Here is a 12,569-nt window from a genome sequence, read left to right as displayed (position 1 = left end):
TACTGAGTATTTTCGTATCTTACCGCGTGTAATTAGCCAAGATTAAAGCTAATAATGTAGCGCTCACGTCAGTTTACTCCCGGTTCCACGTTGAGCTCCGAGAAGACACCGCCTCAGGAGGACCACGCGGCCCAACACCGTCTCAGATTCTCTAACGTACAGCGTTTCCAGTGCGTGACAAAAGAGAACATTGCATGTTAAGAGCCCCACATTAAGGCACAAACTCTCAAAATATGATCACACGCCCAAAGAACTAAAGAAACAAAAAAATAAAAGAGGGCAGAGCAAGCAACACCCACAGAACAAACTTGCAAAACCTTCCAAATCCACCCCCCAACGCCAGGATCACGCCCCGCCCCGGGGCAGAGGGCCCAGCGGCCGCCGCAACACGACAGGGGCGGGGCCGCGGCCGTAAAGCAGCGTCCAGAGACCACGTGTGCTCCCCGGTAGCTAAGGGCGGCCGGCGGCGGGTCTTCTCGTCCTTGCGGGTCATGGCCGGTCTCTTGAAAGGTCGTGGGGCCAGGCCTCTGGACCTGCTCCGGGGCCTGCCCCGTGTGAGTCTGGCCAACTTAAAGCCGAATCCAGGTTCCAGGAAACCGGTAAATGGTTGGTGGCGGAGCAAGGAAGCGCTGCGGGGCGGGGGCAATGAGAGCGGCCCTTTACTGCGGGTCGTCCTCTGGGACGCAGGTCCCGAAGGGTGTTGGGATGAACGTAGTGTTGCCAAGTCCTTGTTCTCCTGAATTGCACAGAAGAAAATCTTCCCACCTGGTCCTGATTCTTAAGGTTTACACTTAAAAGCATAATTATGTTAATTAGGGAGGGAGAACGCAGAAACTGCAGGGAAGTCGCAGAAACTGCAAAATGATTTTCATTAAATTTTGGATTTAAAATGAAGTGCTTTTCTGATATGTCTTTGTCTTCATGGGAAAAATTTGAATTGATTTGTTACGTTGGATATCTCTTCTGAAAATCACTAAATACAGCTATAAAACGTGTTGACATCTGTAATTTAAAATCAATTTGTTGCTTTCCTGAAGTGACAGGAAGTAAATTAAGAAAAATATTTTCTTTATAAATCAATTTTAAAAATAATGTAGGTAATAATTACATATTTACAAGTGATTACAAAATAAGTTTTCTTGAATATCCTGTGTCATTGTTTGTCGTGTTTGTTTCATTCTAGGATTTTTTTCAGCGCCAGCTTGTCCCAGAATCCTTATCCCCATTTCATCTTGGATCTTTGCCTTTGAAACACAACTTGGACTTTAATTAGAAGAATAAGCTACATTACATCTTTGGAGGCAAAGATACTAATTTAGAGTGTGTGGACATTACAGCAGTTAGAACCATGCTTGGCACTTAGTAGTGTTAGTATTGGTTGGTTGGATGACTGAGTGACATGAAAGAAATATACAGTGAAAAGGCAAAATACAGTTTTTAAAAATGCATCTGTAGATCTAAAACTCTTCTTTGTAGGAAAGACGCCCAAGAGGTCGGAGAAGAGGTAGAAAATGTGGCAGAGGCCATAAAGGAGAACGGCAGAGAGGAACCCGGCCCAGACTGGGCTTTGAGGGAGGCCAGACTCCATTTTACATCCGAATCCCCAAATATGGGTTTAATGAAGGACATAGGTAAGATGCTTTGCTTTTTAAAGTAAAAATCCCCAATTTTCCTGAGCATCACCTAAAAAAAAAATAGCTTCGTAGAAATTTAAGTTCACGTTGAAGCCAATTTGTGCTGTTCCCTGAACCATTTTTGGTAATGAAACTTAGCCTGGATTAGTAGGAAAAAAAGCCCAGACATTGCACTAAGACGCGCAAAATGGAGATAATAATGCCTGCTCTCCTGGTTGTTTAGAGGCTTAGCAATAATATCTAGAAAAATCTGTTCCATTGTAGTCACCCAGTAATTAATGTAAATTTTCCACAAATTTATTATTTGTGTAAAAGAGTGAAATAAATTTTTAGAAAGGCAAATTATCTTTAGTAAAACAAAGGAAGTACTGATTTTATTTCATTACCAAAAATCAAGCTGTGGGAACAGAATCCCAGAGAGCAGTTTCCAGGCTCTCAGCCTCACGTGGAAAGGTGCTGGCTCCGGTAGTAGATGGCCATCAGCTGTGGCTAATTGTCCATCAGCTGTAACCAGTTAGCCAATTAGTCACTGATATAACTGCTGGGACTGTACTGGGTTGGCAGGCAGAAAAGTAGATGGCGGATTGCAGATCGTCTGGATCCTACTTCCTGTGTGTGTCTCTCCTGGCCACCAGTGAGACTAGGGTGCAGGAAGACCTCTTGTTGGGGCACTGGTGGATATTTGCTTCCTGTGTCTCCAGCCTAGCTGCCAGCGAGAATACAGTGGTATGACTCCCCTATCTATGGCTCCGTTGGTGTTCCTTTTTGGCCTCACCATGTCCTGCGTTCTTATGTGGGGAGCGGGAGCCGAGTCCCCGCATGACACCCTGCATGACACAAGCAATATTACATGTTTTTTATACTTAGGAAGGTTCTATTTTGTTAAACCATCTAAATTGATGGAGGAAAACATACGTAATGCAGGGTCTTAGCTCCCGCTTCCCGCAGGGGAACTCAGGATATGGTGAGGCCGAAAAGGAACACCAACGGAGCCACAGGTACAGGGTTCATACCACTATATTCTCGATGGTGGCCAGTCAAGACACAAGAAGCAAACATCCTCCAATACCCCAACAATGGGTCTTCCTGTATCACTGTCTTGCTGGTGGCCTGGCAAGACACAGGAAGTAGGATCCGCGCCATCTGCAATCTGTGCTTGCTAACCGCACTTGCTAGCATAGCCTCGGCAGTTATATACAAAGCAATATTGGCTAATGGCCAACTGGTAACAGCTGATGGCCAACTGGTTACAGCTAATGGCCATCTAATAACCGAGCCAGCACCTTTCCACTTGAGGCCGAGAGCCTGGAAACTGCTCTCTGGGACTCTGTCCCTACAACATAGGACAAAGCGTTGAGTTGATTTGGAGAATTTATAGGAAGCTAAGTTTGACTGAGTTTTTCAACTGTTATATTCTTGTTTTGTAGCTTCAGACGCCAGTATCAGCCTTTAAGTCTTAACAGACTGCAGTATCTTATTGATTTGGGTCGAGTTGATCCTACTCAGCCTATCGACTTAACCCAGCTTGTTAATGGGAGAGGTGTGACCATCCAGCCACTTAAAAGAGATTATGGTGTTCAGCTGGTAGAGGAGGTAAGTCTGGATTAGATTTATTGGAGTTACATAGATGACTATTTAATTTCTATATAATCAACAGTTGCCGTCTTTATTTTATATATCCCTTTTCAGTGTCATAACCATTATGTAGTAGTGATTGTGTTACACTCAATTGTGATTTTAGAAAGCTGGCATTCTCATTGAGGGCCTCTGTTCTCTGGTCCTGGATTGCTCTTCTCTCTGTATCCATTCAGCTTGCTCCCTCGCTTCCTTTGGTTCTCTGTTCAAATGTTACCATATCAGGAAGATCTTTTTCTGACATTCTTTTATAAAGGAGTACTCACACATCCACCCCACCCTATCCCACCCCCTGCCTTACCCTGCTCAAAGTATTTTTCTTTGAATATATGAACACCTGACATTTATTACCAAGTAATGCATTTATTTTTCATTGTCTTCCTTACTGTTAAATAAGTTTTTTGAGAGCAGGGGCTTTGAGTCATTGCTATGTTTTCAGTATTGGCTCATGATAGTCACTCAGTTAATATGGAGGAAAGGAATAAATCAAACCCAATTCTAATTGTAGTAAAGAAGTTTTCTGTTTATAGAAATTGGCCAGGCATTTCAAAAACAGATAAACTCGTACATTGTTAAATCAACTATTCCTGTTTCTTGTATATGAATAATACAGCTGTGTAAGTAACTTAGTGTCCACTAGAGGGAAGCATGTGTTTATAGAAAAACCTTTTAGATATCTTTGAAAAAGTAAACCTTATGGATAAAAGCTTTCCAAATAAAATGATTTGAAAAGAGAATACCGAATACCTGAGTAAGCCTCAGGAGTCTACTTTGGGTGTATGAGGGAATACACATGTAAATTAACATGGAAAAAATCCATGACCTCATTAGCTAGTAAACTGCACATCCCAACAGCTGTTAATGCATGTCTATTAAACTAGCAGGAATAATCCTGAAAATTACACCAGAGCAGTGGTTGAGTAAGTACAGTTACACATCATTTACAGCTTTGTAAACTGGTTAACCTTTTCTGGATTTCAGATTTGTAATAAATAGTGGCTATTAAAACTGTTTTGAGCTTTCAACATAAAATTACCAATTTGGTAATATATGTTCTAAAGGAAAAACAAAGAAACCTATCTGATATAAAGACATTTCTAAAAATGCTTTATATAAAACTGAAAATACTGAAACTAACCCCAATGCCCAAGGATAGGGAAATGGTTAAGCAATTATGGAATAGTAATTAAAAATCACAAGTAATATAATGAGGTTATTTTATTGAGTTAAAGGTTCCATTGATTATACAGATGCAGACCAGAATCATGGACAAAAAAATGTGTGTTGGAATAGTGGAATATTTATTGAAATATGTTAAAGTTTATAATTAAGAAAAGGAATCTGATTGGGAGCCGGCTTGTTTCAACCACACCAAAAGAGCAAAAAGTTTCTGGCACCACAAAAAGAATGATGAGGCCACCATGTTTTTATTTTTGTCAGAATATGTTTTGAAATTAGAGTAAAATATATAACATCCTAACTAAAGGGATCAAAACCAGATCTTTAAAGTTCAGTGCTGCACTTTTTAAGTGTTGACCATCTAGGGAAAGGTAGACTTTTTTTTTTGGTCAGTTTAGGGACTATAAGAAAATCAGCAGTGAATGCAAAGTGAATTTCTGTTGTTGTCTTCTGCCTTTTTCCCTAGAGAGGGCTAACCTCTTCAAAGTTCAGATATTATTGTCAGATCTGTTGTTCTTTTGCCAGTTTCAGCCCATTCATATTATTTAACCATCTCTTGGCCTCTTGTTTACTTACCTTTTTTCCCCAAAAATAAGACCTAGCCAGACCATCAGCTCTAACGCATCTTTTGGAGCAAAACTTAATATAAGACCCAATCTTATTTTAATATAAGACCCAGTATGATATAATATAATATAGTATAATATAATACTGTGTATAATATAATACTGGACATAATATATAATACCAGGTCCTATGTAATATAACATAATATATAATATAACATAATACCTGGTCTTATATAATATAATACATGACCGGGTCTTATACAAGACCCCATCTTATGTAATATAAGATCGGGTCTTATATTAATTTTTGCTCCAAAAGACGCATTAGAGCTGATGGTCCGGCTAGGTCTTATTTTCGGGGAAATACAGTATTGATAAGTTCTTATCTATATCACATGGTATCATGTGGTTAAGAACACAGACACTTGTGACTAGACTCCCTGGGTTAGAATCCTAGCTTTGTGATCTTGGGCAAATTACTTAACTTCTCTGTGCTTCAGTGTCCCCAGCTATGATAATAGTTTAGCAATAATTCTGTCATACAGTTGTTATTATGATTATGCAGTCTACAATTAATGAAGTACTGGGATTGGGGGTTATATTGGTGTCTACAAAATGCATTAAATGAAAATATAGTCATCCCTGCTTATAGGGAATGAAGATTGGTAAAACAAGGTGGTCTGAAAATGTAAAATAATTTGATGTTGTTTGATAGGACCTCTAAGCAGAGGTATTTAGAGGAGGAATGACTTACATTGTAGACACTTTGGCGGAGAAAACACTGTAAAAAGGAAACTTGCCATAATTACTTTACTTTTAGTCAAGCTATCTACTTACAGACGTTTTGACATATTACAGGGTGCTGACACCTTTAAGGCGAAAGTTAATATTGAAGTACAGTTGGCTTCAGAACTAGCCATTGCTGCAATTGAAAAAAATGGTGGTGTTGTTACTACAGCCTTCTATGATCCAAGAAGTCTGGGTAAGCTTGTTCTGTAGTCATTTTCTTCTGTTCCTCTTTGTCTTATCCTGGCTGCCATATGAGGATTTTAAAAGTCCTCATGGTTCTTTGATTTGCAGTTTGGAGATCTTGGTTTTCTGTTTCAGGATTTCCTTCTATTGGTCTGGCTATTGGGGCTCCATCTTCTTTTAATATACTTTAGCCATTATGTCATAAAGAGGTTTTGTTTTCTGTTTTTAAACATAGTACTTAAATATGATGTTACTTATGTTTAAGAAATTCATTATTTTTTAGTAACTCAGGAGTAATTTTGTCAAGTAGCAAACTTTTGAAAATGAAGTGTTTCCGCTTACTTACTTAAGACAAGACTACTTAATAAAAAAGGTTTTTGGAATTAAGTTCTGATCTTGATAATATTTAAAAAATTAATAATGAAAAGAAAATCATTATTAAAAGATGATCATTATTTACATAGCCAATATTTGCATCTTTCCTTTTTTATTTAAAAATGCGTTTTAGAAATTCTATGCAAACCTGTTCCATTCTTTCTACGGGGACAACCCATTCCAAAACGAATGCTTCCACCTGAAGCCCTGGTCCCATATTACACTGATGCAAAGAACCGTGGTTACCTGGCGGATCCTGCCAAATTTCCTGAAGCAAGACTTGAACTCGCCAAGAAGTATGGTTATATTTTACCTGATATCACTAAAGATGAACTCTTCAAAATGCTTAGTACTCGAAAGGATCCAAGGCAGATTTTCTTTGGTCTTGCTCCTGGATGGGTGGTGAATATGGCAGATAAGAAAATCCTAAAACCTACAGATGAGAATCTCCTCAAGTATTATAGCTCATGAATTCCCTTCCAAGAAAGCAAAGTTGTAAACAAGTACTGGAAAAGGGAATGAAACATATGTATCTCATTGCATTTTCTTAATTTGTAATTGTCTAGATTTTGTTTTTGGATGTTTTCTATGTAATCATCTCCTTTGTAGAAATTTAAAAATTAAAATCTGTAGGAACTGAATCTATAGGTTCTGTCTCAAAGATACAAACTCCCTGGTGGTCTGCCAAAGGAAGATTATAACTTTAAAAATATTTCTAGTCAATTTTTTCATGATCTTTTCATCCGGGTCTTATTGTTGCAAATAAGAGTGAATATGCAAGTGGAATGGGGTTGATTTGTATGCCTGTTCAGTCAAGGTTAGTGCACTTGTTAGGGAGCTGGTGCCCCCTTCTTCAGTAGCCACAAGGAGGCTCTGCTACCCAGTGTTAAGATGGTAAGCCTTCAACTTGAGATGATAAAGATGTGGGGTGTGAGTTTAAGGTTTAAGACTGGTTTCTAAGTAGTACGATATTTTCTAAAATTGAAACAAAAATTCCAGGTGAGTTCATTTTCTCAACTCTGATGTGTAGACAATTATTATTAAGCTATTAACATTTTTTTCCCCTGAAGAAAGTGTTCTAATTCTAATATACATTTACTTATTTCATATATTGGAGACATTTGTCTTTCAGTCATTTTAAGTGATGTTGAAAAAATTGTTTAGTGAGTATATAAGCCATAAAAACAATTGGTAATTGTGAAAATTAATGTAAAAAATTCAGCAGTTAGTAAGCTTACTTAGCTTTTCAAAGATCTGTTGTATGTAAACCGTAAGAAGGCTCAATTTATCTTGATGTAATTAAATCTTGAATAATTCATGATAATTTTTCCACAGTAGAAATAAAGTGATTCCAGCTATGTATTTTTTTAAAATAAAAAAATTTAAAAACCTGAATGATGCGATATTTTGTTTTGTTAACTTATTTACCTTATATATATGACCTGAGATTCAATGTATAAAGTAATTTATGTACCAAGAGTATATTTCAATTTTTACTTAGGATTATATAGTTTGGCTTATTGTTAAACCATTTCTTAATACCCAAAACTTATAGGACTCACTACTAGGACCTTCTTCTATGATAGCCACTTATGCATTACAGAAGACAGGACAAATTTTAAAACGTTATTTTTCAGAGACCCCAAGTGACAGAGTTGGGGTATTAAGATTAATTTTGGCTCCATTGATAGGAACCCCAAATTACAGTGGCTTGAGTGAGGTAAGTTTATTTTTTTCTTACAGATGAAGTGCAGATATGAGTTTAGGGCTGAGGCTGGCTATGTTCCACCGAGTCTCAGAGTCCCTGGCTTCTCCCTGGTCAGCTCACCTGTCCTTATAGGGAGATGCACGTCTTCGTAATCTAGTAGGGCTCAACCAGGAGCCAGCTTTTCCTGAGGAAGATTCCTAGATGCTACCACACAAAACTTATGCTTAAATCCCATTGGTCAGAACTTGGATACAGTCCGCTTCTGCATGGGAGCCTGAGGTCTTCACTTGATAGCGTATGTTCTTAGCTTAAACATTCTATTATGATGGGTGAATAACAGAGTGGCTATGTTGGATAAACAGCAGGGAAATAACGTTGGATAAAGAGCGGTGGAATTGACACCTATTTTGGCATTCCTCAAACTTCAACACTGAGATTAATTTACTTACAATAAGCAAACATCAGAAAAAGTACAGAATTCTTTAATTCTATGCTTAACAATTCTGGAATGCTGCATTAATGTTGGTTAATTCATTAGTTTTGGTAAGAAAAATGTTTTTGAAGGAGAGTGACGACAGAGTCCCAGAAACCATCTAAGAAGAGTCATTTTTTTTTTTGTGCCTCCCATTTCTAAACATTTTGACAAGAAAACCATCTTATGCTCCTTATGTCAAGTAACTGAAAAATTGTATTTGAATATAGTGTATGGAGGAAGAGATGATAGGTTGCAAAGAAAAATTCCAAGGTACAAAGAAAATGTTTTTATTGATGGTTATAACGAATCATTAAGAGTCAGGAGTAAAATTCATTTTCTTTTTTAAAAGTCACCACTGGAAAAATAACTTGAGCGTTATAAAAGTAGTTCATGCTTGCTTTAAAATTATGTAATATTGAAGTGTAAAAAGTAAAAAAATCCAAATTTTCATGCTATTGCCTGACCCACTTCCTAGAGGTAACTAAACCACTGTTAGTTTGGGGTCTTTTTTTTTTCCAATCAGAAAGGGATAGAGTGTTGCACTGTTCTGAACTTGCTGATTACATCTAATGTATTTCAAAGACACTTTTCTGACTATCTTCCATTAGGGTATTTAAACTTTTGTACCCTTATTCTTAAGCCATTTAAAATAAGATCCATTATACAAGTCACTTCATCTTTTTTAACTATATAAAATGCATGACATTTAATCTTCGTATAACTATATAAAATGCAATGACAATCTTTGTGTAATACAAGAGTTGTGTAAAGTGACTCTCAAGTTCTAATATACTGTGATGATAAGATGTTGCCTTGGACTGAGGAAACTTTGACCTCAATCTATTTGCATAGAAATGAACTTCCTTAAATTTGAATGCATCCTGTTCTGTATCCAGGCATGAAATATGGAAACAAACTTGAAATACTATTTTTTGTGTGCCAGAGTGGGGGGCATCACATTAGGTAAGTTGTTGCCTCAACTTACTAGTGCTGCTGGAGTTTTTTCCTTTTGTGATTCAGTTCACAATTGTCCTTGTGAGGGACTGGTATGGCCTCAGCAGGAAAGTTCTTAATCAGAAATGATGGAGGAAGTTAGTCACATAAGGTAGGTTACATGAGCAACAGCCTTTCAGTCTCAGAATGTACTTTTGAGGGCCCTGAGGTTCGCCTCTCCCTCACCCTTCAAGTAGAATGACTAAGCTACCTAGAGTAGTAGTTAAAGGTGGTAGAGGAGACTGGCAACACCAGACTTGCTTACTTGTGGCTGTCTTAGGCGGCCTACAGGTGTAAGGAAATTGGGATAGATTGATAACGGGAAGAATGAAAACAGGAAACAGATGTCTGGTGACGTGGAAAGCTCTGATAGCACTTACTCAGTGAGCACGGGATTAGTCACAAACAGCTGTATCCTGGTCTTAATATTATAATTGTGCAGATAATTCTCAGCCCAAACAGGCATGTTCCACAAAATCGATCCATTCTGTTTTATAAAGTCAATCCTTAAATTGCCATGTAGCAGGGAGACTCAACATTATTTTAATTATGTAACAACACGTCTCTAAGATGCTGCTATACTGTTGGTCATTTGTGAGGATAATAAGGGAGAGAGCAGTTGCAGACAGCTTTATCTTGAGTTCACATCACTTGAAAATTAAATATAAAAGCAAGAAACCTTCAGTCTAGATTTAAGTCCTTTCGTTGTATGTGGCTTCAGCCTGTGCATGGCCTGTTTGTGTCCAAGACCTGAAAAGCTTGAGTTGATAGGCATTTAAAAATATTCTTTAACCCTGAGAAATAATTACTATGGATTTCCTGTTTATTGAGTCTGGGTTCATTTAATTTTTTAAATTTTACTCTATTCTTTGGAAAATGGAGTGGATATACAATAGTAGAGAAAATACATAACAGCAATGTAACTCAGTTTGTGCCAGAGAATAAAGTGTGCTCTCTAAAGTTAGTACAAATCCCAGAGTGGCTGTGTCTTTAGATGCTTTGCTAGAGACATAGTATGATGGATTCAGCACAGCCTTCCACGGGATGAACCTGGATTTTATCCAGGCTACAACAGCAGCTGAATGACCTTGGGAATATTATTTAACCACTGTGTACTCGGTTGTCTCACCTGTGAAATCGGGAGAATAATACCTTGTTCTGTGGTTGGGGATGATACAAATTTATTTGTGGAAAGGCACAGAGCTCCAGTTTGCAGAGCCACCTAGATTGAATCCCGGTACTAGCTGTGTGACCTTGGCACATTATTTAACCTCTCTGCCTCAGTTTCACCATTGGAAATTTGGGAATAATAATAGATCCTAAAATATATGGTTGTGATGAGAATTGAAAGAAGTCAATTTTTGTAAAGCACTTAACCACAATGCCTGGCATATACCAAGTGTGTCTGTAAATGTCAATTAAGCATCTTTTATAGTGCTGTTTATGTGGTAACTATTCTATAAATGTTATTTCCTTTCCTCAAGATTTTCTTTTTCCTTAAGATTTTCATATAGTCTGTAGTCAATATTGATAAAAAGAAAGGCATGCTAAACTATTACTTTTAGCAGGACCTGCTGAGAAAGTACATTTTCAGGAGACAGCGTAGTTGGAATTAGACGCCAATCCAGGAGGATTAAGCTGAATTTTAGTGGCTTAAATCACTGATTTGCTCCGCAAAATTATCACTTTCCATTAACTTATAAAAGGAATCCACCTGTCTGGAAAAGGTATTGGAGTGGAGAGGAAAATTTTAAAGTAACTAATGTAATCTGATTCTAAAATTTCTATACATTGAAAAGAATCTAAACTACAAAAGGGAAGAAAAAAGTTAATCACTTAAGATTTGGGCGATGTAATGCTCTGGTCTTCTGGATTTTCTGTATATAGGTGTAATTAATTGTTTTCATTTTCACCAGTTAAGATTATTGTATATATTTTACAGCATAGATTTTTAAAGATCAAAGTATTTTAAATTTCTCATATATTGATATATACATTTTAAATATATATTGTTTAAAAGAATGATGTGGAAACATCAGGTCTAGAACTCACTAATATGAACAAAAAAACAATCTTCAAAAACCTTTTAATTTTACTTCTCAATAGTGAAAGTATTTTTTTAAAGCAACATAAAACTTAGACTAGTAGCATTAAAGTTTATTTATAAGATATAAGAAACCACAAGGTAAAACCTAATATTTCTTGATTTCTTCTGACTCTACAAAGATTATTCTGATAATTCACAGTGAACTTAGATCCAGAACCAGAAGTTCTCACAACTGATCTGTGAGGTAAATATATTTTCATTTTACATCTAGGGAAACTGAAGTACATTTTCTGGTACAGAGAAGGTTAAACACAGTCCGACTGTGTGCCCTTCAGTGATGTAATGGGGTTGGTATATCATCTACCAAGCCTAAGCTTTCTGTGTGTGCTTTGATTGAAGAACCTAGCAGTGTATACTGCTCTAAATTATAAAAGTAGCCATGAACTTGCTAATTCTTGTATGGCTAGATTCACAGTAAAATCCCTTTGCAAGAAAGGAATTCTTACTTCCTAATTAAGTCAGTAAGGAGCTGTCTATGTGTTGTATCATTATCTTTAGATTTCTCCTTTTTTTATATCCTGACAGCTTTGTGCATTCAGTCGGCCTTTCCCTCTCCTGCCTCTCCTCTATTCTTCCCCTTTTGTCTTTATTTACCTGGCAAACAAACCTTTTCCACTGGAGCCCCATTCCATTGTAAAGACAATTCTGTGCTCTTCTTCCCTGGTCGGGCTAAGGCCTGTGTCTCTCCAATAAACATTGATATCCTATTTTTCTAAAGGATCAGGTTTATTGAGGTATAATTTACATTCAGTGAAGGTGTTTCAACGGATAGCAGAATTGTGACAAATTTATATAGCTGTACAACCACCACCATAATAGAGACAGAGAATATTTCTGTCTTTGTTATGAATACTTCTAAAGTTGCGTCTTGTCCCTTTGTAGTCAGTCTCTTTCCCCCAGATCCTAGCATCTGGCAACCAGT

The 12,569-nt window shown here is 37.3% G+C and overlaps 1 protein-coding gene across 1 annotated transcript; it reads left to right on the top strand.

Moving 5' to 3' along the window:
* The first annotated feature begins 417 nt into the window (after nt 1-417).
* MRPL15 (mitochondrial ribosomal protein L15) lies at nt 418-7,759 on the top strand. Its single transcript, XM_019711080.2, has 5 exons — nt 418-599; nt 1,477-1,631; nt 3,062-3,227; nt 5,876-5,999; nt 6,498-7,759. Exons 1-5 carry the CDS (start codon nt 492-494, stop codon nt 6,833-6,835), a joined length of 891 nt encoding a protein of 296 aa, XP_019566639.1. The 5' UTR covers nt 418-491; the 3' UTR covers nt 6,836-7,759.
* Nucleotides 7,760-12,569: the final 4,810 nt, after the last annotated feature.

The sequence above is a fragment of the Rhinolophus sinicus genome, linkage group LG14 (genome assembly GCF_036562045.2).
Source record: "Rhinolophus sinicus isolate RSC01 linkage group LG14, ASM3656204v1, whole genome shotgun sequence".
NCBI lineage: Eukaryota > Metazoa > Chordata > Mammalia > Chiroptera > Rhinolophidae > Rhinolophus > Rhinolophus sinicus.
This window is presented reverse-complemented; position numbering and strand designations above follow the sequence as displayed.